We start from the raw sequence: 26,342 nt of genomic DNA, 5'->3' as shown, positions 1-26,342 counted from the left end.
TCATAACAAAAAAAGTTCTTCTGTCACATAAATGGCATTATGCATCATCAAATGGAAAGATTTCCATTTTGCTTTTTGGTTTCTCTGGGTTTTCAAATGAACTTTATTTCAGAAAATTTATACAAATTGTGAGGAGCAGAAACAATCCCTATCTGTAGTATGTGTAGCATGATGAAGACTCCAGTCTCACCCAGAGCTCCAGATACCGTAAGATGCAGATTCAACCTGTGATGCATTGGGATCAACGTCTGGTCTATTTTGTACTTCCCAGGGAACAAAGCACTTACCCTCTTTTCATTCCCACAGCACCTGACGAAGATGCACACATGCTTTCACTGAGTAATCATATATTTCTTTTGTATAAAAATACAGAGAATAGCTGCTGTCTTATGGGACCTTTTCAAATTGGGAACTTGGAGTCCTAGCCTTAAACAGCACTGATAATTCGTACTAACATAGAATACAGCTCGAAGAAATTGTAAAGAAAGGCAGAAAACACATACGGTAGTATTTTGAAACAAAGTAACAGGATAACTTTTTTTTTTTAATTCCTAAATACAATGAATTTTTTTACTTACTTTTTTTTGTAAATTCATTAAAAAATTTCAGTCGAGAACATATGTGGGGTATTGTGCCCCAATACTCATAAAAACAGAATGAGTAGAGGAGGAAAGCAGATTCTGGAATAATTGCGGAAGGAAAGGCCAGGAAAACCACAGGGAGGCGAGTAAGATCATCACGGTGGACAAGAAAAATTTCAAACTCTTAGAATGAAACCAGTAAGGAAGAAAATAAACAAGTGATCCATGGTGTCACTCTAAAATACTATTTGAAATAGATCTGGAAATTGCTAAGGAAAGCTAAAATTTATCTATTATGCAGGAATACAGAGTGGATTATCATAGTGATAATTACCAGTGACCATATAGTGCAATAAAAATAACAAAGTTATAAATAAAATACTCTCTAAATGCTGTGCTAAAAGGCTGACAAATACTTATTGTATTTTATTTTTCTAAAACTAAACATTGTATGATGTGCATATTTGTGATTTTGTATATTAATTGAAAATGTAGGTGGCAAGTGTTAGGTGACAGTATTGTGGCTGAGTTTAACAGAGCCAGCTGTTTGTCCCTCTCCAGTTTTCTATCCAAAAAAAAGTCTATTAAATAAAACCAGCATAATTTCAAAGAAATATGCCAAATGGTACAGTCCGTTGTTATTCTTTTGATAAATACAGATCACTGAGTTTTACATTTCAAAATACTGAACAACAATAGCAGTAGTATCTCATTTGCTATCAGATTTGTAGACCCTGACCTTTGTCTCCCAGTCATTTTGTTCACAGTATGATAAACGTGAATATAAGTGGAAAAAAGAAAGGTGAAGATTGACAGCATGCAAGCAATCTGCCATCACCAATTGTGAAATAAATGTAACATTAACTGCTGTAAGGCTAAGACACAACCAGGGTCCACAGTTCAGTGAGTGAGTGGTAGCTCTCTTGCTTCCTGTCACATGTCTACACCCCAAATTGAGCAGCAGATATTTAGGAAATCCAAAACTAACTGTCCTGCATGCTTCTTAATGAGTATTTAAAAGCGGAAATGGAGCTAAACTTCACTAGGATTAATTTCACAATCTGATAAGAAATGAGGATGCAGCATCAGTAGTTGTCAGTGTTGTAGACTATGTAATTATGAACTTACTTTTCTTTTGCTTTAGGGATTATTCCAGATATGTCTGATCACCTGTTAAATATTATAAATTCTACATACAAAATTTGTTGCCAATTTTTTTAAAATGTATGATTGCCCTGAAATGTTACCAATAACACATAAGCATATTACAAAATTTAAACATTTTGTTTTCAGAATTAAAACTGTCATGTGAATTTACATATTTAAAAATAGCAGGATACCATAGTTACACAATCCTACTTGACTGATGCCAATAACTTAAAAAAGAACTTTTAAGCTAAACAGTCTGTAGTTAAAAGGTCAATTTTATGCCAAGTATCTGTCTGATTGTAGATTTGCAGCTGTGGAGAAATGTCAAACTCGAAAAAAAAGAAAAAAGCAAATTCAGTTGTAGGCTGACCTGTCGGTGCTGGTTATTGTTCTGTGGTGTTTGGCTCCTCATTTAACTAGCTACAGCCCTACCTGGCCTGTGACTCGTGAGGGCCTTGCACCTGTAGTCAGGATAATTAGCTGGGTGACTTTGTCTCTGCTACAACGCTGCTAGAAGACCTTGAATAAGTCACATGGACCTCTCTAAGCTTAAGGTTTTGTTTGGGATTTTTTCAGGATGGGGATAATGATTTTTACTTCCTTTGGAAAGCACTTAACGCTGTAGTGTGCATCCAATATAGCTGAAAACTAGAAATAAGCTGCTCTGGTACTTCTTCAGCAAACCTGGGTGTCCTAGTTTCAGCTGAGATAGAGTTAACTGTCTTCCTAGTAGCTGGTACAGTGCTATGTTTTGAGTTCAGTATGAGAAGAATGTTGATAACACTGATGTTTTCAGTTGTTACTCAGTAGTGTTTAGACTATAGTCAAGGATTTTTCAGCTTCTCATGCCCAGTCAGCGAGAAAGCTGGAGGGGCAAAAGCAGTTGGCACAGGACACAGCCGGGACAGCTGACCCAAACTGGCCAGCAGTGTATTCCATACCATGGGACGTCACATCTAGTATATAAAAGCGGGGGGGGGGAATCACCGCTCCAGGACTAGCTGGGTGTTGGTCAGTGGGTGGTGAGCAATTGCACTGCGCATCATTTGTACATTCCAATCCTTTTATTATTGCGGTTATCATTTTATTAGTGTTATCATTATCATTATTAGTTTCTTCTTTTCTGTTCTATTAAACCATTCTTATCTCAACCCACGGGTTTTACTTCTTTTCCCAATTTTCTCCCCCATCCCACTGGGTTGGGGGGGTAGTGAGTGAGCGGCTGCGTGGTGCTTAGTTGCTGGCTGGGGTTAAACCACAACACTGGGAAACATTCAGATTTTATGCAGAATTAATATGTTTTTCTAGTAATATTTACCTTTGTGCTTATGCACAAATTTCTCTATGCATACCAGAAGTCTTATTGGAGGGAGCATTTTTCACATCACCCTGGTTATTTGAGAATTCATATTAAATTCATGGTTCATCTATGTGAGATTCCTGTGAAATATCTTAGTATGTTTAGTCGAAATACTTAACTCTGATACTTGTCATCAATCATGTGAAATATCCTAGACACAAGGATTGGAGATACATCCCACATAACTACTTTGGTGAAACATGAGATAGAAACCCTGTTCTGCTGAAGAGCACCTTCATGATTTCTGTTTTATTAAAATGGGGTTGGATTTGCATCACCAAAGGATTTAGTTATTCCTGTCTTATAAGACCAACAGAGGAATACTTGAGACAGTATTCAGAGCTTTCCCTTGGGTTACCAAGGCATTGGCTATATATTGAAATTCATATAACGCCAAATGCAGCAGTGGTGATGGGTTTGGAGAAGTTGGCAATGCTTGGTTATGAAATAAAAAAAATATAAGAATGTTGATGTCAAGACTACTGCTCAGCTTGTCTGCTGACTTCTCTCCATCTCAGCTGAGATACATAAACAGGAATAACAAAGCAGAAATGCATGCACACCCTGTACAGATCATTCAAATATGTGACTGAGCTGACAAAGACTTACTGAACAAAAGTTTGTATTTTGTTATTTCTTCTATTGTTACTGTTACTATTCATCTGTCTACATTATCTCACTATCTCTGCCATTGCATATAATACTACTAATAATTTATAAGCTTTAGTCTATGCTTTATGCAAACATAAAACTTTAAAGCATGTATTTTTTTTTTAAAAATGGACTGTTTCTAATAAAACAGTTTAATATTGTTTGCTTACCTGTCATTCATTGGTAGGACAAGGTTGCAGTTGTTACATAAATTCCGAGGCTTCACTTAAACATTGCTTTTTGCTATTCTATAGTCAGTATTCCTGCTGTAGAGAAAGCAACATGCAATATATTCAGTGGGGACAGTCATAAATGTGTCTGTACATATGTAAATACAATTCAGTAATTATTATAATTTGGGGCTTAGTACTGCAAGTGATTCTATGTGTATGCTGGGGAAAGGAGGAGGAAAGCCTGAATGCACTAATTAGAGAATTTTGCTTCCATGGCAAAATTGGCTGGAACTGAGACACAGGAAAACTTAATTCTTACTGAGGTGAGCAATAGATTACTGTAGTTCCTTTTACCCTTGATCATTAGCTGTAATTATGGAACAGTTTTCTGAAAGATTGACAGTAATATTTGATAACACAAAATAAAGACCTTTTGTGTTAAAATCAATGGCAGTATGGCCAGTGAAGTTTCTGAGAGCAGAGTTAATCATTAAATGTGCCTGTATTTTATAAGCAGATACCACTTGTGTAGTAAATAAAAAAAGACAGAAACAATATACAACCTACACTTCTTTTAGTCTAAAATATCATCTGCTTGTACTAGATATGGACATAAATGGGACATTTAAATAGATGGAGAAATTCCATAGTATAATATATGGACTGCAAGTTGATGAGCTTTATTAAAATCATTTTATGTGATGCATTAACAGCCACATTGGTGATCAGTATTTGAATATTGTCTATGGTGCCGACATGAAATGTGACTTTATTCAGAAGTACCACATTGTGTTACTTCATGTCTTACAATAATGATAGAATAGCATAAAATTACATAATATTTAGTACAGTAATGTAGAAGATTCAAAGATGTGTTTGAGAAAATTTTTAATAATCCAAAAAGATTATTTTCCTGTGAGCTCGGAAGCACTCAGAGATAATACAAAAGAAAATAGTATTTGGTTCCCACAGAAGCATGAGAGCTTCATTTTCAGTGTTACTGAATATGGTAAATCAGAGCTGAAATAGTTAGGGAGTCACTAATCATGTTTGGTGTGTTTGAAAATCAAGCTTGTGAGTTTTTCCACAAACACATCAAAAAGGATTCTGTTTTAAAGACCAAATGCCCGATTTTATAAGAACATTTCAGCATTTTTTTGCATTAGAAATTGCACACCTATACAATTACCTATGTGTTTCTGGGCATTTATATATTCCCAATGATTACAGTAATTTTGCTTGTGTGCGCAAACTCCTGACTTGTGCATGCAAGTAAAGCAGGGGCTTAAATAAATTGCACATGCAAATCCATACTTGAATATGCAATTTTAGTAACCATAATTAAAAATGTAAGCATATTTTTAAGCCTCTCCTTTTAAAAATTGGATGATATAAAGTATTTCTTAAAGTGGGTTAAATTGTATTCTCATTGCTATGATTTCTTGCTAATTATAATAGTGTAAAAGAGACAGTTATACAGAGAAGAAAAAAAAAGAATTGCATAGCTTTAGCTGATCTATTATAAAAGCAATTGGCCTTGTGCAAGTTGTGAACCCAAAAAAAGAGCACTGAGATCTTAAATCATTAAAAACTACAGTCTTATAATAAGGCCATAACAAGAAATGGTATCCTTGTAAATAGTGACTGCACTATTCTTCAGATTTTTATTGTTAATAACTGCCTGTAAGAATATTACATTCCTCCAAGCTATGCCTTCTCTAGAAAGCTGTTCTAAAGTTTTGTAATAAAGTAATAAGTCATGTCAGGGAGAGCTTTAGTAGGCTTTCAGTGTACCCCTTGAGTGTGTTCGGAGGCATGAAGCCAAGTGCCATTAATTATTTGAGAAGTGTGCTGGTAACTGACTATTCTTACATAGAAAAGCAGTCTGACATAATGCCAGCCAACAAATGTCATTGCAACAACTAGCAGGCTGGGAGTTTTGGTACTTGTAAAAAGTTGAAACCTTACAACTTCAGAAAAATTGCTTCCAAAAAAGCACCTGCAAAACAAATGAAATTATTGCTATCATAGGAATTAATTAACCCAGGCTAGCAGATTAATTTCTTATGGACAGAGAAAAGTGCATCTGCAGATTCAAATGGTCTGTTCTTGCACACGGAATAGAGAAATCCATGAGGAACTACCTAACATACATACAGAGTTGAAAACAAAAAGGTTTCTTACACTAGGGGGAGAAAAGGGAAAAGAAGGAAAAATGGGGAGAAGGGTGAGACAGAAATATCAGTTTATAGTATCAGCAGAAGGGACAGAGAGGAAGAATGACATGTATATGGTAGCATTTGATAAAGGATATCATAAGATGGACAAACTGCTCTCTATATATCAACAATTTTTGTACATATATCTAGTAAGACAGCACTTTAAATTTTGTACATGTATCTGGTACGAAGCATTTTGAATCTTTCTAATAGTAGGAGGTGTTTTTCTAGCATTTAGTTATTACGCTCAGATCAAGAGATTATGGTTTTATAACTGTTATCACCACTCAGAGAGCTCTTTTTTAACATTCCAATAGAGAAAAATCTTTTTGGAAACCAACACCACATTGGCCACTACCTGAAGGTATTTATGATACTGGGGAAAACTTTACAAACAATGTAACAGGCACTTACTTGAACTAGACAACAAAGCTAGCCATGCAACTCTGAATTGGGAGATCTCTCTTTTCAAAATTATTGTGAAAATAGAAGGAAAAAAAGAAGAAAGAGAGGAGGCCATAGCTTAAATGAGCTTGACCACTTATTCAGCCCCTATACTAGTACCAGCATTGCAGAGCAATCATCTGCTGTGGGTTTGCATTCATTGTGATCATGAAAGATACACAAATGAGCACCTCCCTATAGAAATGCTGCTTTCACTTCTATGATACAGAGATAGATGATGTACAAAAGGAATTAGCCACAAAATGGATCTGATCACTGTAGAACATTTTTTCCTCTTGCAGAAAGAAATATTTGATACAGTCCAATGCCTATTTATAGTGTCTTCTGATAAGGTAGGAGTCCTCAACTGTACATAAGAGTGTAAATGATTCTGTGAAAACAGAAGCCTTTATGGCATTCCAAGTTGGACACTAATTCCTCTTGAAATGATATGGAGAAATTCCAGCAAACATAGGTTCCTTCTGCAGTTTTTAATAAATAGTATTTCCTACTGCTGCTTTTCAGACTTCTCTTTTGTAGCATTCATTGCAGTGTTGAGAAACTTATCACACTCCTGCGTTATCCCTCCCCCCAAAAAGCCCTTCCAGCTACAACTGTAGCCTAACCACTATTTCGGCTTTCCTTTATGAAAAGCAATCTGATATGCTGAACAGCTCCCAGCAATGTTAAATAAACTACTCCCTATATGCGTTATGATATGGTGTCCTTGGTCTAACAGATCTCCTTGATTTCTGTATTGCTTTAGTCTGAGGACTACAGCAGCAACAGTTTCCTCCTTTTATTTTTGGAAGTGGTAAAGAAACCTACAGAAGAATCTGTCCTCTTCAAAAATGCAAGGATGTGCCACTGCAACATGCATCGTATAGGAGCAGACATGCTCCACTCACTTACAGTGCACAAATTCTTCCATTTGGCCTTGGCTTCTGCATTTACAGGAACTAAACATGTTAAATAGAAATTATTAAAGTTTACCTGGAGATTCAAGCATTCCTTCCATATTCCGACATGCGCCAGTGAGCTTTCCTGACTAGTGCTGGCTACTGAAGTATGCTCCTCCTTTTTGGTCCTTTGTGTTACAAGTTCCCAAATAAGCCAGAGCAGTTGAATAGAGGAATACTTCTTCTACCCTAGAGATACCCTGCAGTGAAGATGCTGGGGTGTTAACTATTACAGCTGATTATCTAGTATCTCAGTTTTCAGGATTTGCATAGGTGCAGAATGCTCCCTGGTATTGCCATTGTTCCAGGTCACTCAGATACCAGCTTTTTACTGGACAGGACTGAAGGAATGGAGAAAGCGTTTTCTTAAAAATAAAGCTTTGCAATAATGGAACAATGATGAAAAAGTAATAAAATGCATTATTAAGATTATACTTTAAAATGAAGAGTTTTTACAGCTGCTGTGGACAGATTTTGGGACTCGAGTAACTTTGGCCATTTTCTGCAGCGCTGCATTGCCCTGAAGTGTTCTCAGGGTTACATTTCTGCTGCTTTTCTAGTTAAAGGTGGTTACTTGAGATGCTGGAGATGGCTGCTTGGAGATGCAATGATCTCTTTCTTCCATTCTTTTCCTGCAGACCTCCCTGATCCCAGGAGTATGCAGAAGTATATTGCAGGAAATTAATTCCCTTCTTTTTCACTGCTGTCATGTTTCTTGATTACCATTTCTATTGTGTGCCTTAATTAGCCTGACTGACTTCTTTTGTTCACTATCTTCCTAAAACACAGTGGTGTTCCTTTAAAAATTATGCAGTGTAGAAAATAGTATTTATACCATCTCCTTTGAAGATTTATGAAGTCTGTCTAATTGTGGATTTTCTATGGGGTCTATCCATAAAATATCAACAGAAATAAAGACTAATTTGGGTATGGAGCAGGGCATTTGAGTATGCATAGTTCCCACCTGAAACAATTTATTAGATTTCAGGAGTTCCCACAACAGTCAGCAGCACAAAGCAGCGAAAAAATAGTTGCTTACCTTTTCAGGGAGGTGCATCCTGTTGTTTTTGTCTCTCTTCTTCCATCACTAATAAAGTACCCCAGTCTTCCAGCCATTTTTGTGACTTGCCATTTCTGTGAGACACCTTGACTTTTTGTTCTTCCAATTCCACAAATATAACCGTAGTGTATTTTTATTCTGTGGCTAATAACAGCCTGCCTGTGTATTATTGGTGTTTTGCACATCTTTGAGACAACTTCAAGACAGTGTGCCAGGTGAGGACCTTCCAGCATCAGTGTCCCTGCCAGAAGCTGCTGACAGAGATCAGCAACAGCTATGGAAACTAGGGGCTAGATTCTGCCATTACCACCTTTACCAATTAACAAGAGGTCTTTATGGCCACATACAGTACATTCACAGTACGTTTAGGCACATAGGGTTTTAATGCATGGACAAATCAGAGATCATTGCCACTATAAATAGTGAACCAGCTTTGGTAGTCCTGCTTGAAAATTTTGAGCCAAAGTTTGCAAAGGTCATGTGTGTTTTTTTAATGCTAGCTCCTTGTGATAATGCCAGTAATGCAGCACTGCAGTAATGGGGCAGTGCAGCCTCCATACAGTTAAAAAATGGAGCTTTCCCATTCTCATAGCTTCTGGTTTTTACCTAGGCAGCCTTTTCATTGACTCAGATGCCAGAAACAAATATGTTTCTCTCAAATCACTGACACATCTTCACTAGTCAGAGTATAATCACTAATTTCTTCCAGACATATCTAAGTGGCATGAAAGCTGCTTTTGTTTTGATTTTAGCCTGAGTTTGTTTTTCACTGTTGGAGCTTATACAGGCATACATAAAAGGGCCTAACAAAATGAAACTATACAGTCATCTCTGGGTCCCACTTTAGGAAGGTGTATCTGAGCTAAACACACACACATAATAAGTTGCAGCAAGGTGCAATATAGCAACTTTCTCAAAAAAATCAACTGTATTGACTTATCAGTACAGTTTATAAAATGTGTTTAAGGGGTAATTTTAAATGGTTGCAGACCCTCTGTAAAGCAGTGTAGCCTGTATAATGAATAGCTTTTATTTTTATGGATATGGTCTTGATCTGTAGTTTCAGTGCTTGATATTTCCAATCAAATGAGCCTCTTCTCAGCTGCTTATAATTTTGCCAATTTTGTATTCATTCATGCTGAAACATTCTTACCTGCCATCTACCAGTTATAGTAGCAAATTTTATTTACTATGTTAGTTTTGGAAAAAATAATTCAGCTAGTTCTAAGAATTAAGTGAAAACCAAATTGTATCAGTATTGAAAACATTTTCCATCTCTTTCTTTGAGTAGTACCTATGCATTTAGAATCATATTCTTAAATTCTAGTCTATGTGAAAGTGTTTAGAATGCTCTTTTTTATTTTTTCGAAAATACAAAAATGAGTCCTTAGTCAAGATTTTTTAAAGAAGAGGTTAACAATATAGAATATACACCTACAGGAAAAATCTATAAATAAGGTGACAAATACAATGGGCAAGCAACCTGTTAAAGTATCATTCTGCTTGTGATTAACAAAGAGCACCAGTTACATATATTATTCTTACACTGTCGCTTGTCTCTCTCTTGCTTGTAAGTTAAGGGGAAGCCAGAATAAGGACAGTCTTCCTCCCAGATCTTTGAAAATCCTTCTATTACTAGGCAATGATAGTCTCCAGCAGCAATATGAAAAGCAACTTAAGTCACTGAGTAATTATTGCTCTGTACGCAAAAAGCAAAGTTCAATAAAATAGTTTGTTGTCACACTGCAAAAGCTATTTGAGCCACCTCAGTGGCAAACAAGGTGTTTCTCTTTGTTGTTATCAGAAGTCTTTAGCTGCCAACTTAAAAGTCTTTGAGAAGTAGCTGACAAAGCACCTTAAGAAGCACAGAATAGTATTCACCTGTGCTGTGTATACAGATCCCAGCTCTTTGATGAGCTATTGAATTGTATCTAGTATGACAGGCAGTGATAAAATTAATATCATTGACTGTTCTCCTTGTCTGTGTGAATTTTTTGGATGAACCACCACTTCAAAAACATGGATGTGACCTGAATCATTGCTCAAGTTATTCTATTGCAACTAATGTTTTACACAGAGAAAAACTGCATTGATGTAAACTGAAAATACTGTTTGATATATACCAATTATCTCTTTTGTCATTTCTTCTAATCATTTTAATAAACAACCTCAATAGAATATTGAAATATGGGAATGACAGAAAGTAAGTCACTGGGGAAAAAAAAGAATTATCAGAAAAAGAAAAAACAATTAATTTCATTTACCTATCTTAATTATGTAGCTATATTTAAGGAAGCAGCCTTATACCTGCCTTTTTTTCCTCTCCCTTGTTCCTCTCCAAAGTCAAGGTTGTGAGTAATGCTCTTATCTGTTCTCCACCTCAAAGAATAGAAATACTAGAAAGCAGAAGATAGTTGCAAAAGAAGAGATTGACTGGAGCATACAAACACAGATGCATTTAAGTGCATGCTGAAGCACACAGAAATATAATCCATCAAATTTACCACAAACAAAAAAGGAAAATCAGTCCATTGTCCCCCAAAAGTTGGGTCATTCTGTCACTGAGTTTCCTAGGGGTTTCTGTTTTCCCCTCCTTACCGTCTGTAGGAACTGAACCAAACTAGACCCTTCCTTTCTTGATACATGATGTCTTCTATTCTTGTGGTTTCAACTAACCAGCATGTTCCATAATCTATAATCTATCATGGCTGGTCTTCCTCCAACGGGGGATGATGCCTCATGTTTCTAGCAAATCCTCCTGCACAGTCTCCGCATCAGTTTGAACATGACCCAAAGTGAATTCCCTCTCTTTTCTCACAGTCCATTCATGACCTGAATAAAACAAGGATCATGTGAAGAGACAAGAAACATGAGATTACTTAATCTGATAGTACTCACAATCAAAGCTTCTCATAGCTTCATTGTCCTAATTCTGTAATATCCTAATCTTGACTTTGTGATCACATTACGCCTTTTGTAATATACAATGTGCATCTTTTTTTCACTTGTTCTATATACTCCTTTGTTCTTTTCTAGAAACTTTTACAAAAATATAAATTGTTTAAAATAGTATTATAGTTCCTTGTTTCTGCACAGTGGTAGAATAGAACAGGCCTTATTGGATTGCCCTTTTTATAAAGTGCTCCAATATCAGAGGGGTAAGAGGACTTTAAAATTGGAGTAATTATATATTGACAGAATATAACAAATATGAAGGATGTCAGTCTCATAGTGCATTAGTGGGTTTCAGTAAGGAATTTAAAAAAAATGTATGAGGTGGAAAAGCATAGCAAATTATGTGTTTCAGAAAGATTAAAACACCTCTTCCACAGCTACTGATGGTTGCCATTCATTGTAAATGACAACAGATTCTTCTCTATTTTAATTTGATTGATGAGTTTTCAGCAAGCATAAAAATCCCATTTTCATGAGAAATGTCTTCCCACACACAGACCAACAGTGTCAGACATACCTAAAAGTTGCTCCTAAGTTTCCTTTGGACTCCCCTTACTTCAACTAACTTGATAAGGTCAATTCAGATGTTGTAAAACTGAAACAACTGAAAACTGGAATCAACTTCTTTCTTTCACAATAACATGCTCCCACAGAGCAGTGAAAAAATGCTCCTTTTTTTTAAAGCAACAAGATGTATGACCACTAAGATGACCACCATGTTTGTATTTTCTGGATTTTGTGTCTATAACATCATACACCCCCCGGGGCTGGAGAAGAACTTACTGGTCATAACTGTCTGAAGCAGTAAAGACTCTTCTGCAAGAGAGCCCACAACTGCATTTTGTAGTAATCGACCCATGACCTTATTTACTGGACTGGGCAATTCAAAAGATCCTAAAAGTACTGTCCCATTCAACATGAGATGAAACCCTCACTGCCTGAATAATGCCACAAGACCAGGCCCTGTGGCCCACCAGCCTACACACAGGTCAGCCTTCGGTTGCCTTCCCCTGGATTGGGAAACGTGTCGGGTTTCGCAGTCACATCTCAGCAAAGTATGGCTTTCTCTGCATTTGCTGTAATATGTATCCAGCTGTCATTTCAGGTTGTTGGGGCACCGCGGGGGCCAGCACCTCCTTGGGGGCCAGTAGTGGTGGGGGCTCCCCGGGGGTGGCCAGGCAGGGCCTGTCCCACCACCTTGGGCCTTTGGTGGTGGGCTAGGCCAGGACGTCAGTCTGCAGGTGGGCCGAGCTCGGCAGGGCCTACGGCTGGGCAGGGTAGGGCTGTGCCACGGCGGAGCTGTAGCCCAGGCAGGGACCAAGCCCTCAGACAAAAGCAGCTCCCACAGGCAGGGGTGGGCCTCACGACCACTGTCAGGGAGTCTTTCCCCACGGCCCCAGTGGGATGGGGCCGCCCTCGGCTGCACGGCCTCTGAGCTGGCCCTGAGCCCCCACCGCCAAAGACCTGGCAGGGGGATGCGCTTGGGGCCCTTAGGGGTGGTCACGGCCCTAGACTGACCGCGCAGCCGTGCATGGGGAAGGGCAGCTTCCCACAGCGTCTTGCACCACACGTGCCATCCTGTTTGGAACAGCTGAGATCGTGTCTCGTTTTAGGCAGTAAGTGTACAATGCACCTCGAAAGTTTTCCAGCCTGCTTCAATACCTTTGCAAATAACATCCCAGTGCTAAACTGTTTTGCAGCTGCTTGATAAATGCCTTCTCCCACTCTCTGCCCAGGCTGGGAGGCTAGCAAGCCATGAATCACTTTCAAATCTTTCAGAGTTCACCAGAGCTTTGCGTAGCATTAATTTATCTTCATATGCATCTATGTAAAATACAAACAAAACTAAATGCTGTATATTAAACATTAAATAAGGAAAATGGTATTAATTACAAAGTTTCTATAGTTTAAAAACTCATAGTCAAATCCTGATAAAGCTGCAGTAAAGCACATTTATAGATGTGTTATCTTCTATGAAGCCAATTAAATTATCAGTGCTTCTCTGCATGATCTCCGGTATTTCATTGGAGAAAACTTTAGTGTCTTTGAATTGTTCATTCAGATACCCTGCTAATTACTTAACCATTAAGACAATGTATTATCTTCCCCCAGGCTTTACAAAAGTCAAATCTCATACAGTTCCTATAATTAGTAACTCACAAAGTCACTTCTATTAGATAACGTTAGGGAAAATAAGATGCCTCCCAGTGATTTGGAAGTTAGAAAAAAATACTCTGTGGTAACAAAGATAAAAACAGACTTTAGGTTTTTTTTGAATAGTCATCCTTAGAAGCTTTTTCAGATGGCAGCTTTTCATAGTTTAAATTTTAGTTTACGCTAACATATGCACAAATAATTTGTGAAAATGATAGATGCAATAACTCTTAGCTAAGTGAAGAAAATGTTATGAGAAACTTTGAAAATACTGATTTATCAACCCATACAAAATGAAACTTTCTGCATACATAAACATCTGGAACAAACTTTTAACTTACTTGTAATATATTTACATAGGGTACAATTTTGCATGGGAAAGACGGCTTTTTTCCTTCTCCAAATATAAAACCACAACCTATTTATAGTTTAAAGTTTCTGAGTTTCTGATTTGCCCATCAGGCAGTTTGTGCACTAAGTAATTTTGTGTGGCTGAAATCGCCACAGGAGAATAAACAATAGAAATAATAGGAAGGTAGGCAAAATCTGAGGAACTTGGTTAACATTAAGCGTGTAAGTAAGCCTATGGATTAATCCCTTTACAGAGTCGTATCCTAATCCTTATTTTAGACAGCATGTGACTTCAGGACTCTGAAGTTGAATACAACATCTAGTGCTCGTGTATGGTTTGATATCACAACCTGCAGTCACACACAGCGATTTACATGCAGTAATGCAATCTGCAATCTCATAGCAGAACATTTACAAACCCCAATTTTACAAAATGTTATGCATAAATCAGAAATTACAATGGAATGCATATACCATTGACTCCTTTGTGCAATTTTCCTGTAAACTGTAATTGGAATTGCTGTGAGCTACAGTTGGCTGACAGTGGTCTTGTACAGCCTTAAGCTCCACGAAGACACTTGAGGCCAAAGGAACAGAGAGATTCTTTTTCTTTTCTTCAGGGGGAGATACATATCTGAAATCATAGCAGTTGAGGCATTTCCTAAATGAGCTTTAAAAAACCTGGGCGGTAACTTCAGTGCTGGCAATTTTTCTGTGGAAAATTGGAAATTTAGCAATTGTTTTTGTTAATTGTGCCACCGAAACACAATATTTGCTAGCAGAGTTTAAGCTTAGATACGTACAGCAGCTGATGTGCTGTATTTCAGACTTGTGCTGCATCTTCATTGATTTTGATAGAGTAACAGTTTATTTTCTTTCACCTTGAATGTTGGCAATCAGCACTAAGTTATCCAGAGAGGTGAGTTATCCCAAGCTTGTCATCTTTTGGGGGTTTTCAGCTTGTGTTACTTTATCTTATTTATGAAAGGCTGGTTTTGGTTTTTATTTGCAAGTATCCAATAATCATGGTTGTGTGATTCTACATTTGGACAGGGAGTGGGTTATCAACAGTTTTGTAAATTTATCCATAGAAAAGCTTCCCTGATATCTTCCTGTGCCTCAGAATTTGTGGTACATAAATGGATAAATGTATTTGGGTTGGCTTTAGAAGAAGTAAAATGATCCACTTATTCATCCATTATTTTTTTCCCCCATCTTTTCCATGAGTATGTATGTGCTTTCTTTTAAGAGGCATAACATATCAAAATCATAATTGCTTTAAATACATTACAGAATACCATTTTAGAATAAAACATTTACTTTTTAAAATTGGAAATTAATCTTCTCCTTGAGTTTTATTTTGGAATAGCAAACTACTTGAAGTTTAAACAAAGTATTTCTCTTCAAAGAGAATGCTGTGTTTCTTTTGATCCAAAGTGGTTTGTCATTTGTGGAACAGAAGGGAAGAAGGAATGATTTCAGAACTGACAGACATGCATTTCAGAAGTAATAAGGACTTTAAAGTGCCCTCGTTTTACTTTGACTGAAACTGTAACCTGGAATTGCCAACTCTTTAATTACAAACTTATTTGTATCACACCACATGTATGAAAGATAGCTATTAAAAGCAAAAATTTAATATTCATCCTTAGATAAGCCAGGGCAGGGTTTGGGCATGAGAATAGAAGAAAGGAGCAGGCAAGCGTAACACCCTTCCCCAATTTTGTCTTACCTCCTCTCTTCCTTCCTTCCAGCAAAGCTAAGAGGAGTCGGTGCCTTTGGCCTATATCTACAATGCTGCCTTCTTCCATGCACCAAACCTGCTGTCCTTCCAATCAGTAGAAAATTACCACTCGCTATAATCATAATTGTATCAGACCAGTAGCCTTCTTTCAAGGGGAAAATCCCTGCTGTTCCCACCCCTCTTATCTTTAACACCAGACATACTTTTTTTTTTCTTTGTCAGTGGCAGCAGGGCAGGATTCCTCCCTAATGTCTCTTCAGCAAAGTCAGAACAACACACTGGGAAGAGAACTGCTGAAATTGTTGGGTCAAAATTAAGCTCTTAAAATTACATCTGAAAAATTGGCTCTTGGATTCTGATAGGCAATCAACTGTTATGTTTTTCGGTCCCATCTTCTCACTCCTTTTCCCTCAGCTACTACTGAAACTGCTTTTATATCAAGCAAGTCCTTTGGAATCAGAAGCAAAACTGATCTGTGTATATGTTAACTAAGAATTAATTCTTTTTAATAACTCAATATGAACTGATAGTGCATCCATAAAATGTGTACTTTGGGGTACTTTTTAAAGAACACCTCATTTGAATATCGTTATTTTGTCTTATTACAAGAGAATGAAGTACTGCCTAGTTCGTCAAGCAAGGTAAAGAAAATAGTCTTGAATATGTCAAAATAAGAAAAACCACATGCATTTTCAAAATGATATTTTTCGCAATGGTTTTCATCATACTGCTGGAGGAGTCAGAAGGACTATAAGTCTGTACAGTCCATACATGTTTGAGTTGCACTTTCATTTGTTTCAGTTCTGTTTTCAGATGGGGAAGCCAGAAGATAGTAACTGCAATACATGCTGGCATGTGTAAATGTGGTAGCTGGCAGGAGAGAGAAAGAAATCTCTGTTTAAACATGTATGATGAAGCCTGAGGATGGTGTTAAAATAATATTTTATAATGCAAACCTGGCAGATTTATGATAATATTTATTTTAATGAATAGCTTCTGCTTTAAAGGCCTGCGAAAAGGCACGTAAGATTGTGCTGTGGTTAGGAACGGCAGGGACCCCCCTGCTCCAAGTAACTGGGGATGTGGTGAGCTCTGACCATCGCAACATCCCCCGTCCCCAGGGCAGCTGCTATCCAGGTTGTCTCCTGACACAATTAAGAGTAGTCTCATGCTTGTGGTAGTTTGTGCTAGGGGGTATTGGCATTTCCTTCCTACACCTCTGAGGGTGGTTATTCCAGCACCTCCCAGCCTCTCATGACAGCAGGGTGCAGAGGACGCAGCTGATGTGGCCCTTCTGTCACAGGCTTCTCAGGGGACCATAGGCAAGTCAGATCCATCTGTAAAAATACACGGATGTCATCCTTGTCTCATCAAGGCATTGTGAGGGTAAATATATTAAGCATTGCAAGTCTCCATTACTTACATAAGGAAGCCGCATAAATAGCTTTGGTGGATAAGAAGTTATCTCACTCTTTCTTATTAACAGATGGAACCTACATAAAAAATAGATAATATGCTTTTGTTTAGTGATATTAGTGAAGTTGTCTAGATAACAATTTCCAGCAGCAGTGAGGACTGTCTGTAAATTTGAAAGCTGTCTCTTTTAATGATTTCCCATTATAAACCAAGAACAGATTTATTTTTTTTTAGTCAATATACCAAAGTAAAAACTGTGAAGAATTGTATGATCAAAATAGCATATATATCTAGGCTGGAAAGGAAAGAAGGTGCATTATAACTTCACGGAACAGATTTTACTTACGACCAAAACTTGCTTCTATTAATGAAACTTATTTTCTTGTTTTGCAGCTTGCAGGCCAGGATTCTATAAAGCATTTGCTGGAAATGTAAAGTGCTCCAAGTGCCCTCCACACAGTTTGACTTATGTAGAAGCAACTTCTGTCTGTCAGTGTGAGAAAGGTTACTTCAGAGCTGAGAAGGACCCACCAACTATGGCATGTACCCGTAAGTCTGATTAGTACCAGTGTCTGCAATTCTCTTCTCCTGTGCCTCATTTATTTATTTTTGTATTTTAAAAAAATGACATGAGTGTGTACATTTTGTGAAAAGTTCCATTCAAGGTAACCAAAAGAGATTTTTGAAATCAAAATTCAAACAGCATATTTCTATTTACTCTAGATATCCCTAAAAATACTCTCAAGTTTCTTAGTTTGGTGACTTTTTAACTTGTAGTTCTGAGAGAAAATACAAGGTGTGTAATCATTGTCATATAGATAACAATGTTGAGTTTTAGCTACCAGTATGTATTTTAAATACATGAAAATATGCTTGTACAATAACTTTCAAAAAACTGAGGCGTCACATAAAGAAAAATACTGGTATGACATACTTTGCTGTCTCCCCAGATTTAAAAGAAAATTATAAGACAAATATCATCCCAACACAATCAAATAAAAACTAAACTCTCTAAAAAAGACAAGAAGAATCATAAAAAGAAAGAAAAAAGATGTATCCAATCAAAAGGAAATACAATTAAACCGTCTTGCATATCATCTTCTTTCAACAGTTATTCCCTCTTAAACAACTGTGATAATGAAAATTCTTTAGATTTTTTGATAATTTTTAAAATACAACATTTTGTGATTTTTTTACTAACCTAAATTTTTCATTAAGACAAAACTAATGCCCAGCAAACTAGGGTCAGAAATTCTGACTGAGAAGAGAATTTTATTACTTTGATCAATGCGCTCCTGTCTAGAAACATAAAGCACAAATTTTCTTTTCACTTAATAAAATATTTCTCATAGATTTTCATACGTGGTTCATTACTCACTGGGATTCATTTATTGATCATACAGCAACTATATCTGTTTAATCTCAAAACTGGGAACAAACAGCAGCATCTAAAAATCTGTGTGTGAAATACTATACATATAAAATCCTATTATTTAATAAAGACAATTAAAATCTGTTTGCAAAATTTTCTAAGATACCTAGTTTCCTGTGTAGCGTTTTGTTAGCTCTTTTGGTGAAGGATTTGTTTGTAGCACATTTTGTGCCACAGTCCTCTTGTTAAGAGAAGTCTAAAAAAATTAACATGTTAAATGCATGAAGTATTTTAACAGACTAAGTATACAAAAAGCTTAAGAGATAAAACCATATAAATAACCATAATAATGTTGCAATAACCATCAGTGTATAGTCATAATTTTGATATATTTAGACTGCGTAAGGCAGCACCATGTAAAAATAACTGAGATGACAGAATTGAACTACTACTAGCGGAGCTGAACTGCTTCCTGTGCTCATGCTAGTCTCTCCAGTTGGCACTGTACTGGGAAAATTGGTAATATACCAGGTAATTTGGAGCTGATTTACAAAGTCATAGGCGCTCTGTAGTCCTGAGGTCATTACATAGACCAAGACATTGTCTATCCACTAAATGGGAGTGATGGTCATGAAAAATGGCATTCCTCAGATCCAAGGCACTTAGCAGAAAGTTGTCTAATCTGACAATGGAGTTTTCAGAGGCGAAGGTTAAGTTCCAGCCTCCAGCTACTTAAGGGACATAGAGACCAGAGAGGCACCCCAATCAAATGTTCACAATCTGCTGTCAGTTTACTCTGGAGCAAGGCACATAGGCCTATCACAAAATATGTGAGGGAATAAGCAATGCTGTTTCAGACTTCCTGCAGGAAAATGCTGATTACAAATAATTCCACTCAAATGAGTGCCCCAAGCACAGGCCATTAAAAACTTACCCACAGAACTAACACACATCCCAGGCACTCTTGACAGTTTCATGCTTAGAAGGATGGTTTCACTCATGCATTATGCAGATGTGGTTCCATATTATTTATAAGTCATTGATTTTTCATCTCCAAAAGACAGTTCTTCTCTGAAAAAATTACTCATACATGGCGTTATGTTTCCATAATTATCTTTTAGGGCACAATTTTAAGCCCTGCTACCAATTAGTATTGATAAGGTAGAGAGGAGCATGAGAGCCCTGTGGCATCAGTGAGTAGGTACCTATAACACCCTGGTGCTTTCCCAACAAAAGCAGGGTGCTGAGAGCTGCTTTGGCCAAAAACTGTCAGGGAAAACTTGCTGCCAGACCTCTCTGTTTCTGCTGAGGATGTCAGCCAAAGCAGCCGAGTGAGTGGAGGCAGGGAAGAAATCAACCGCAACAGAGGTACCAGTGCCCTATCTCATCCCAGCTTGGGAGAAATAAGAAATAAAGCAGACAGTGAACCACATTCTAGTTTCTGCCTTGCTCTTGGTTCAGTGCCACCATGCATTGCCTCTCATTCAGCCTAGGCTGCAAGGTATCAGTACTTCATTGACTGTAACAGCAGATGTATTCATCTTATACCTACCATGATGATTATTTCACTAATTGTCAGCTCTGCAAATGACACCAAGACTCTTGACAGGCAAACTGCGTTCCTATGTTCTTGCACATCATCAGTAATGAAGAGTCTGCAGGCCAAATTATTCCCTAAGTGATATCTTTAGCCCCACTGCTTTCAAATTATGCTCTCAGTTATTAAAATTATGTTTCTGTCATAAATACAACCTCACTGCCTTCGGTGGGTCTGTGCAGATGTGGCTAATTTGAATGTAATAAACAAAGATACAGATATGAGTAGAATTTAGATTGTTCCTTCCAAACTGTCATGCTTTACTGTAATAAAAGGAGTTGAAAAGTTAGAAAAAAAATTACCAATTTGACTAAATAGAGAGAAAAGGCTGTACAGTAAGAAAATGCTTTTTCTACATAACCACTTTTGGGGCAGATCTGCATTTTTTATGTTCATTTGCAAATTTGTATCCTGACATGTGAGATGTGACATAAGAGATGAGAAATTTTTTTTGTGACTTTCTAAATGAAAGTTGTTCTTGAATCAAACACAGAATGAATAGTGGATTCCCCTTATCGTGGAGGCTCACACAATCAGATTAAACAGGTGTTAAACTCAACGAAATATATTCTTCAGTCAAAATCATTTAGAACAACAACAACAGTCTGTCCTGGTTTCAGCTGGGATAGAGTTAATTGTCTTCCTAGTAGCTGGTACAGTGCTGTGTTTTGGGTTCAGTATGAGAAGAATGTTGATAACACTGATGTTTTCAGTTGTTGCTAAGTAATGTTTAGTCTAAAGTCAAGGAATTTTCAGCTTCTCATGCCCAGCCAGCAAGAAGGCTGGAGGGGCACAAGAAGTTGGGAGGGGACACAGCCAGGGCAGCTGACCCAAACTGGTCAAAGGGGTATTCCATACCATGTCATGCCCTGTATATAAACTGGGGGGTGAGGGGGCAGGGGGGATCACCGCTTGGGGGCTAACTGGGCATCGATTGGCGGGGGGGGAGCAATTGCATTGTGCATCACTTGTATATTCTAATCCTTTTATTATTACTGTGGTCATTTTATTAGTGTTATCATTATCATTATTAGTTTCTTCTTTTCTGTTCTATTACATCGTTCTTATCTCAACCCATGAGTTTTACTTCTTTTCCTGATTTTCTCCCCCATACCACTGGGTGAAGGGGAAGCGAGTGAGCGGCTGCGTGGTGCTTAGTTGCTGGCTGGGGTTAAACCACAACAGTCCATTTTGGCGCCCAGTGTGGGGCACCAACGTGTGAGCTGGGCAGCTCAACCCCCAAACCATGGCTTCTAGGTTTTGGGGTTTTTTTCTCTTGGTCGAAAAGTTTTGGTCTCCATCAGGGCAGGCATACCTGCCAAACCCCTTACAAATTTCCTCATAATCAAACATTTTGAACCACCTGTGTTTGTACCTATTTGATTTGCTTCCCCAAGTCCTGTAAAGCAATATGCCTAAGATAGGTAGATATTTTAGTCTCTCTCTTCATTCCTGTATAGGGTTAGACAGTATTCCTCACTCCAGAGTTTTTCCTCAGTACTGGAAAACTTGCATATGCAGCATTATGGAAAATAAGAACCTTGATTTAAGATACTATGAAATTAAGGGTTTAGCTTCATGCATCCACTTTTCAAGACGAGCTTCAAATCTGTTAAGGGAGAAGCCCCTGCCCGAGCACTCCCCCGCGGATCAAGGAGTTGCATGTACACCACCCCAGGCTTTAACTGCAGCGGGTGAGCCCAGGGGGCCGACGGGTGCCCCTTCCGACCCCTCACACACACACACTCGGGTGCTGCCTCTTCCCTCAGGCTCCACCTTAGGTTCCCTGAAGCAGAATCTCTAATCAAGGCCTTCAAAATAAAAAGCGTAATTTACTCTACCTATGGCGCACCAATTTAGACAGCTCAAGCTGGGTGCCTCCAGAAAGGGACTCCAAACACTAAAATCCCTGGGTGTTATAGGTTTGTGTGGCGTGGGGGTTCTTTTTTGTTAGCGGGGGAGGGGCCGCAGGGACGGCTCCCGCCAGAAGCTGCCAGAAGTTTCCCTGGCTTCAAGCCGGACCCGCCTCTGGCCCAGGCCAAGCCCATCAGCGACGGTGGTCGCGCCTCTGGGAGAACAGATTTAAGAAGGGGAACCGGATTGGAACGTGAGAGGAACTCCTCTGCAGACAGTCAGTGAGGAAGGAGGGGAGGAGGTGCACCGGAGGAGGGGATGCCCCTGCAGCCCGTGGTGGGTCGGGATGGCAGGCTGTCCCCCCCCATGGAAAGGACCGGGGGAGCAGAGGCCTCCCAAGATGGCCGCGACTCCATGGGAAAGTCCATGCTGGAGCAGTGCGTGACTGAAGATCAGCCCGCGGAAAGGACCCGCACCAGGGAAGTTCGGGAAGAGCTGAAGCCTGTGGAAAGGACCCATGCCAGGGAAGTTTGTGAGGAACTGCTGCCCGCAGAAAGGACTCATGTTGAAGTTGGTGAAGGACTGTCTCCCGTGGGAGAGACCTGACGGTGGAGCAGGGAACGGGTGAGGTGTCCTCCTCCCCCGAGGAGGAAGGAGCGGCGGAGACAAGGTGTGGGGAGCTCACCCCAACCCCCATCCCCTGTTCCCCTGCGCTGCGGGGGGCGAGGAGGCAGAGAGAGCTGGGAGTGGGCTTGAGGCGGGAAGGAGGGAGGGCTGGGGGGAAGGTGTTCTGAGGTTTAGTTTTACTTCCTAATATCCTTGTTTTGATTTGACTTGTAGTAAATTAAATTGATATTGTTTCTTCCCCAAGTTGAGCCTGTCTTTTGCCCGTGACCATAAGTGGTGAGTGATCCCTCCCAGTCCTTATCTCGACCCACGAGCCTGCCTTTGTATTTTCTCCTCATCCGACCGTGGCCAGGGTGGGGGGGAGTGAGCAAGCGGCTGCGTGGTGCTTTGTTACCGGCTGGGCTGAAACCACGACACTGGGCAATCATACTCTTACAATCTAGGTTCTCACTCCTCACACCGTAGTCTGGTCCAAGAGTAATATGTGGGTCTGGGGTCTGGTCTCTGTCACTGGGTCCTTTTCACTGGGTCTCTAGGCGGGTTCTTTTTCTTTCCTGTATTTTAGGCTAGTTGTTACTATGTCTCGTCCTCCAATCAGAAAATAGGTCAACATAAAACAAAAGCATTAAGCAAGATATGAGTTCTGCTTTATCATGAACAACTACTTTTAAGCAGTTAAACAAAGTCCTTAACGTCCTCCAAAACATATTAAGAGCTTCTATAATTTATATACATTCCTGTGTGTCGTGGTTTAACCCCAGCCAGCAACTAAGCACCACGCAGCTGCTCACTCACTCCCCCCCATCCAGTGGGATGGGGGAGAAAATCGGGAAAAGAAGTAAAACTCCTGGGTTGAGATAAGAACGGTTTAATAGAACAGAAAAGAAGAAACTAATAATGATAATGATAACACTAATAAAATGACAACAGTAGTAATAAAAGGATTGGAATGTACAAATGATGCGCAGGGCAATTGCTCACCCCCCGCCAACCGACACCCAGCCAGTCCCCGAGCAGCGAATCCCTGCCCCCCCTTCCCAGTTCCTAAACTAGATGTGACGTCCCATGGTATGGAATACACTGTTGGCCAGTTTGGGTCAGGTGCCCTGGCTGGGCATGAGAAGCTGAAAAATCCTTGACTCTAGGCTAAACACTACTGAGCAACAACTGAAAACATCAGTGTTATCAACATTCTTCACATACTGAACTCAAAACATAGCACTGTACCAGCTACTAGGAAGACAGTTAACTCTATCCCAGCTGAAACCAGGACACTGTGCAATTATAGCCTCACAATCTTATCCTATTATTGCCATGCACTGTTTACGTCTTGTTTGGGTGTGGTCCGCATGCTCATTTAGCTCAGCTTTGCCACCTTCCGCATCAAATCTAATTTCATTAATTCCATGAAAGTGCATACTGTATGCTTTTCCAAAATTGTACAGTTCCCATTTTTACTTCATGTAACTGTATTTTGTAAAAGAAGAGTGTGCATTTTGCAGAAAAGCATAATAGAAATCTGATTTTAATAAGAAGAATGAAAATTACATTAGTATTTATTGGTAATCTCTTTCTCCTAGCTTTTTTCATTTGATTGGCACTTGTTATCTATCTCTTGCTGCTACTCTTTCTCCTTATTGTATTTCTTTGCCGTATGCTAGTACTCTATCAGTGATCTCTCTGCATATACAGTAAGCAACAAATAGCATCATACCTAATCCCCTGTCTGATTACTCTGTACATAAACTCTAACATTTCCCACTATAATGTAATTGGATAAATTGATCCATTCTTTCAAGGTCAAAAGCAGGCAGGCTTATATTGGGTGCCTGAGCCTGAATGCATCTCTTTTCATGTTATGCTTAAGCAATTTTGAACCCAACAAACTTATGCTCTGTTCAATAACCTCTGCCACAAACTGTATCCTCTATTTTTAAGAGTTAACATTGTATTCCAGCAGCAAAATCAAGCAACATGCTTGAAGCCTTCAACTCTACTGCCTCTATTGTTATTTTTATATATACACTTGTTTGCAATTCATCATTATGCTCAGACTTGGAGTACTGGTTTGCAGTCACTGACTTCCATTCTTCCTACCTGCCTCACAGAAAAAGAAGTGATTCTGAAAAGGAAAAAATGTAATACAGCATTCTATATCAAGTGATACTACTTATCTATGCTACATGTATGTATGTATATAAAAAAGCAAATGTCAACTCAAAGGGTACAGCCAGATGCCGATTCTGAGTATTCTCAGATGATGGTTAATTTTTGTCCTTCTGCTGCAAATTCAGTAGTCAAATAACACACACTCCTAAGAGTCCAATAGTTGGTAACAGACAGTTCTCACTTAAAAACCAACAAAGTTTTTTCCAGAGAGTCATCACTCTGTAGTGTTTAAAATACTGCATCGCCTTCATTGCCCTCACATTCTGCAGCATTGGGTTTGCTCCTGTCTCCTTCCATAAAGGGCAAAATGCACTTCACCTTCACAGAGGGAGAGGATACACAAAGCAAGATGAGCTGCAAAGCACTGCATGAGGCATAAACTCAGCTCTGTTGCTTTTGGAGTGGGCCTGCTTCTCTGTAAGACATCAATGCCAGTCTACTCCACAGAGAGTGTAGAAATACTTCTTACTTTATAATTTGTAAATGAAGCAAAAGACATTGCTCACACTCAGGCTGTGTTTCATTTAAGAAGCAGAAGAGCTGCTCATCCATCTGAACTGTGTTTTACTCTTTTGCATAAAATCCAAGGTCATGAATCTTGCTGTGAAGAAAGGTTCCACCATTTTCACCAATAGACTTGTTTTCTTTAAAAATCAATATAAGGAAATCCCTGAGAGCTTTGCACACAGATGCCTGCAGAAGGGTTATTGCTGCCAAGTTTTTCCAATGTGTCAAATAATCTTTGTATAGTTTATAAATGATAACAAAGCAGTCAGGCCACATTCATAAAAGCCCAGTGACACATAATTTAGTTGAATCTGAGGATTAGAATTAATTGTGTCTCTTTGTTCCAAGTTCTAAATCTTAGTAAATGATTCACTGCATGTCATTACAGCTTAATATTTGCATGAAATCACAGTTTAACTGGCATAATTTAACAGCAATTAAAAAGCTATTTAATCGTCATGCAAATTGGCATGAGGGGCCTTGAGTATGAAGTGTGTCTGAGGTTTTTTTCAGTATTTGCAGGCGGACAGTCATATACTTTCAGACACCTCTAACATAATTGATAATGTTCTCCCTATTCATTGAAATGTGAATGTACAATAATTCGTGTTTTCTCTTACAATTGAGGATTAAGTCCCAAATCATGAATATAACAACCTTCACTCTCTAGTACAAATAAAAATTAAATTTTTTTAAAAAGTCTATTTTATCTACTGTATTGGTTCTTCTACTGATGCCATCTACATATAGTATAACAAAAATTGGATAGAAAATTAAAATTGACAAAGCCAGACAAAACTTTCCTATTGCCTGAATTCACATTAATTCCTGTTTTGGCCTGCCAAAGTTGAAGTGACATAAAAAACCTGAGCTGTGATGACCCATTGTCATAGTATCTATAGTTTATGTAAGATTAAATTTAAGCCAGTTTTAAAATAATGGCTCCAATTCTTCGAGCAATTACACACTTGCTTAGTTTTAAGTGCATGAGTATTACCAA

At 38.6% G+C, this 26,342-nt stretch overlaps 1 protein-coding gene across 1 annotated transcript in view; it reads left to right on the top strand.

The window, feature by feature from the left end:
• EPHA6 (EPH receptor A6) overlaps positions 1-26,342 on the top strand; it is a 531,573-nt gene that overhangs the window by 264,501 nt on the left and 240,730 nt on the right. The window contains exon 4 of the mRNA XM_010567652.1: positions 17,610-17,765. Coding sequence (XP_010565954.1) covers positions 17,610-17,765 — 156 coding nt within the window. The remainder of the gene's footprint in view (positions 1-17,609; positions 17,766-26,342) is intronic.

This window comes from Haliaeetus leucocephalus, unplaced genomic scaffold (assembly GCF_000737465.1).
Source record: "Haliaeetus leucocephalus isolate CR32 unplaced genomic scaffold, Haliaeetus_leucocephalus-4.0 Scaffold228, whole genome shotgun sequence".
Classification (NCBI taxonomy): Eukaryota; Metazoa; Chordata; class Aves; order Accipitriformes; family Accipitridae; genus Haliaeetus; species Haliaeetus leucocephalus.
Note: the sequence above shows the minus strand (reverse complement) of the source record. Positions and strands in the feature narration are given on the sequence as shown.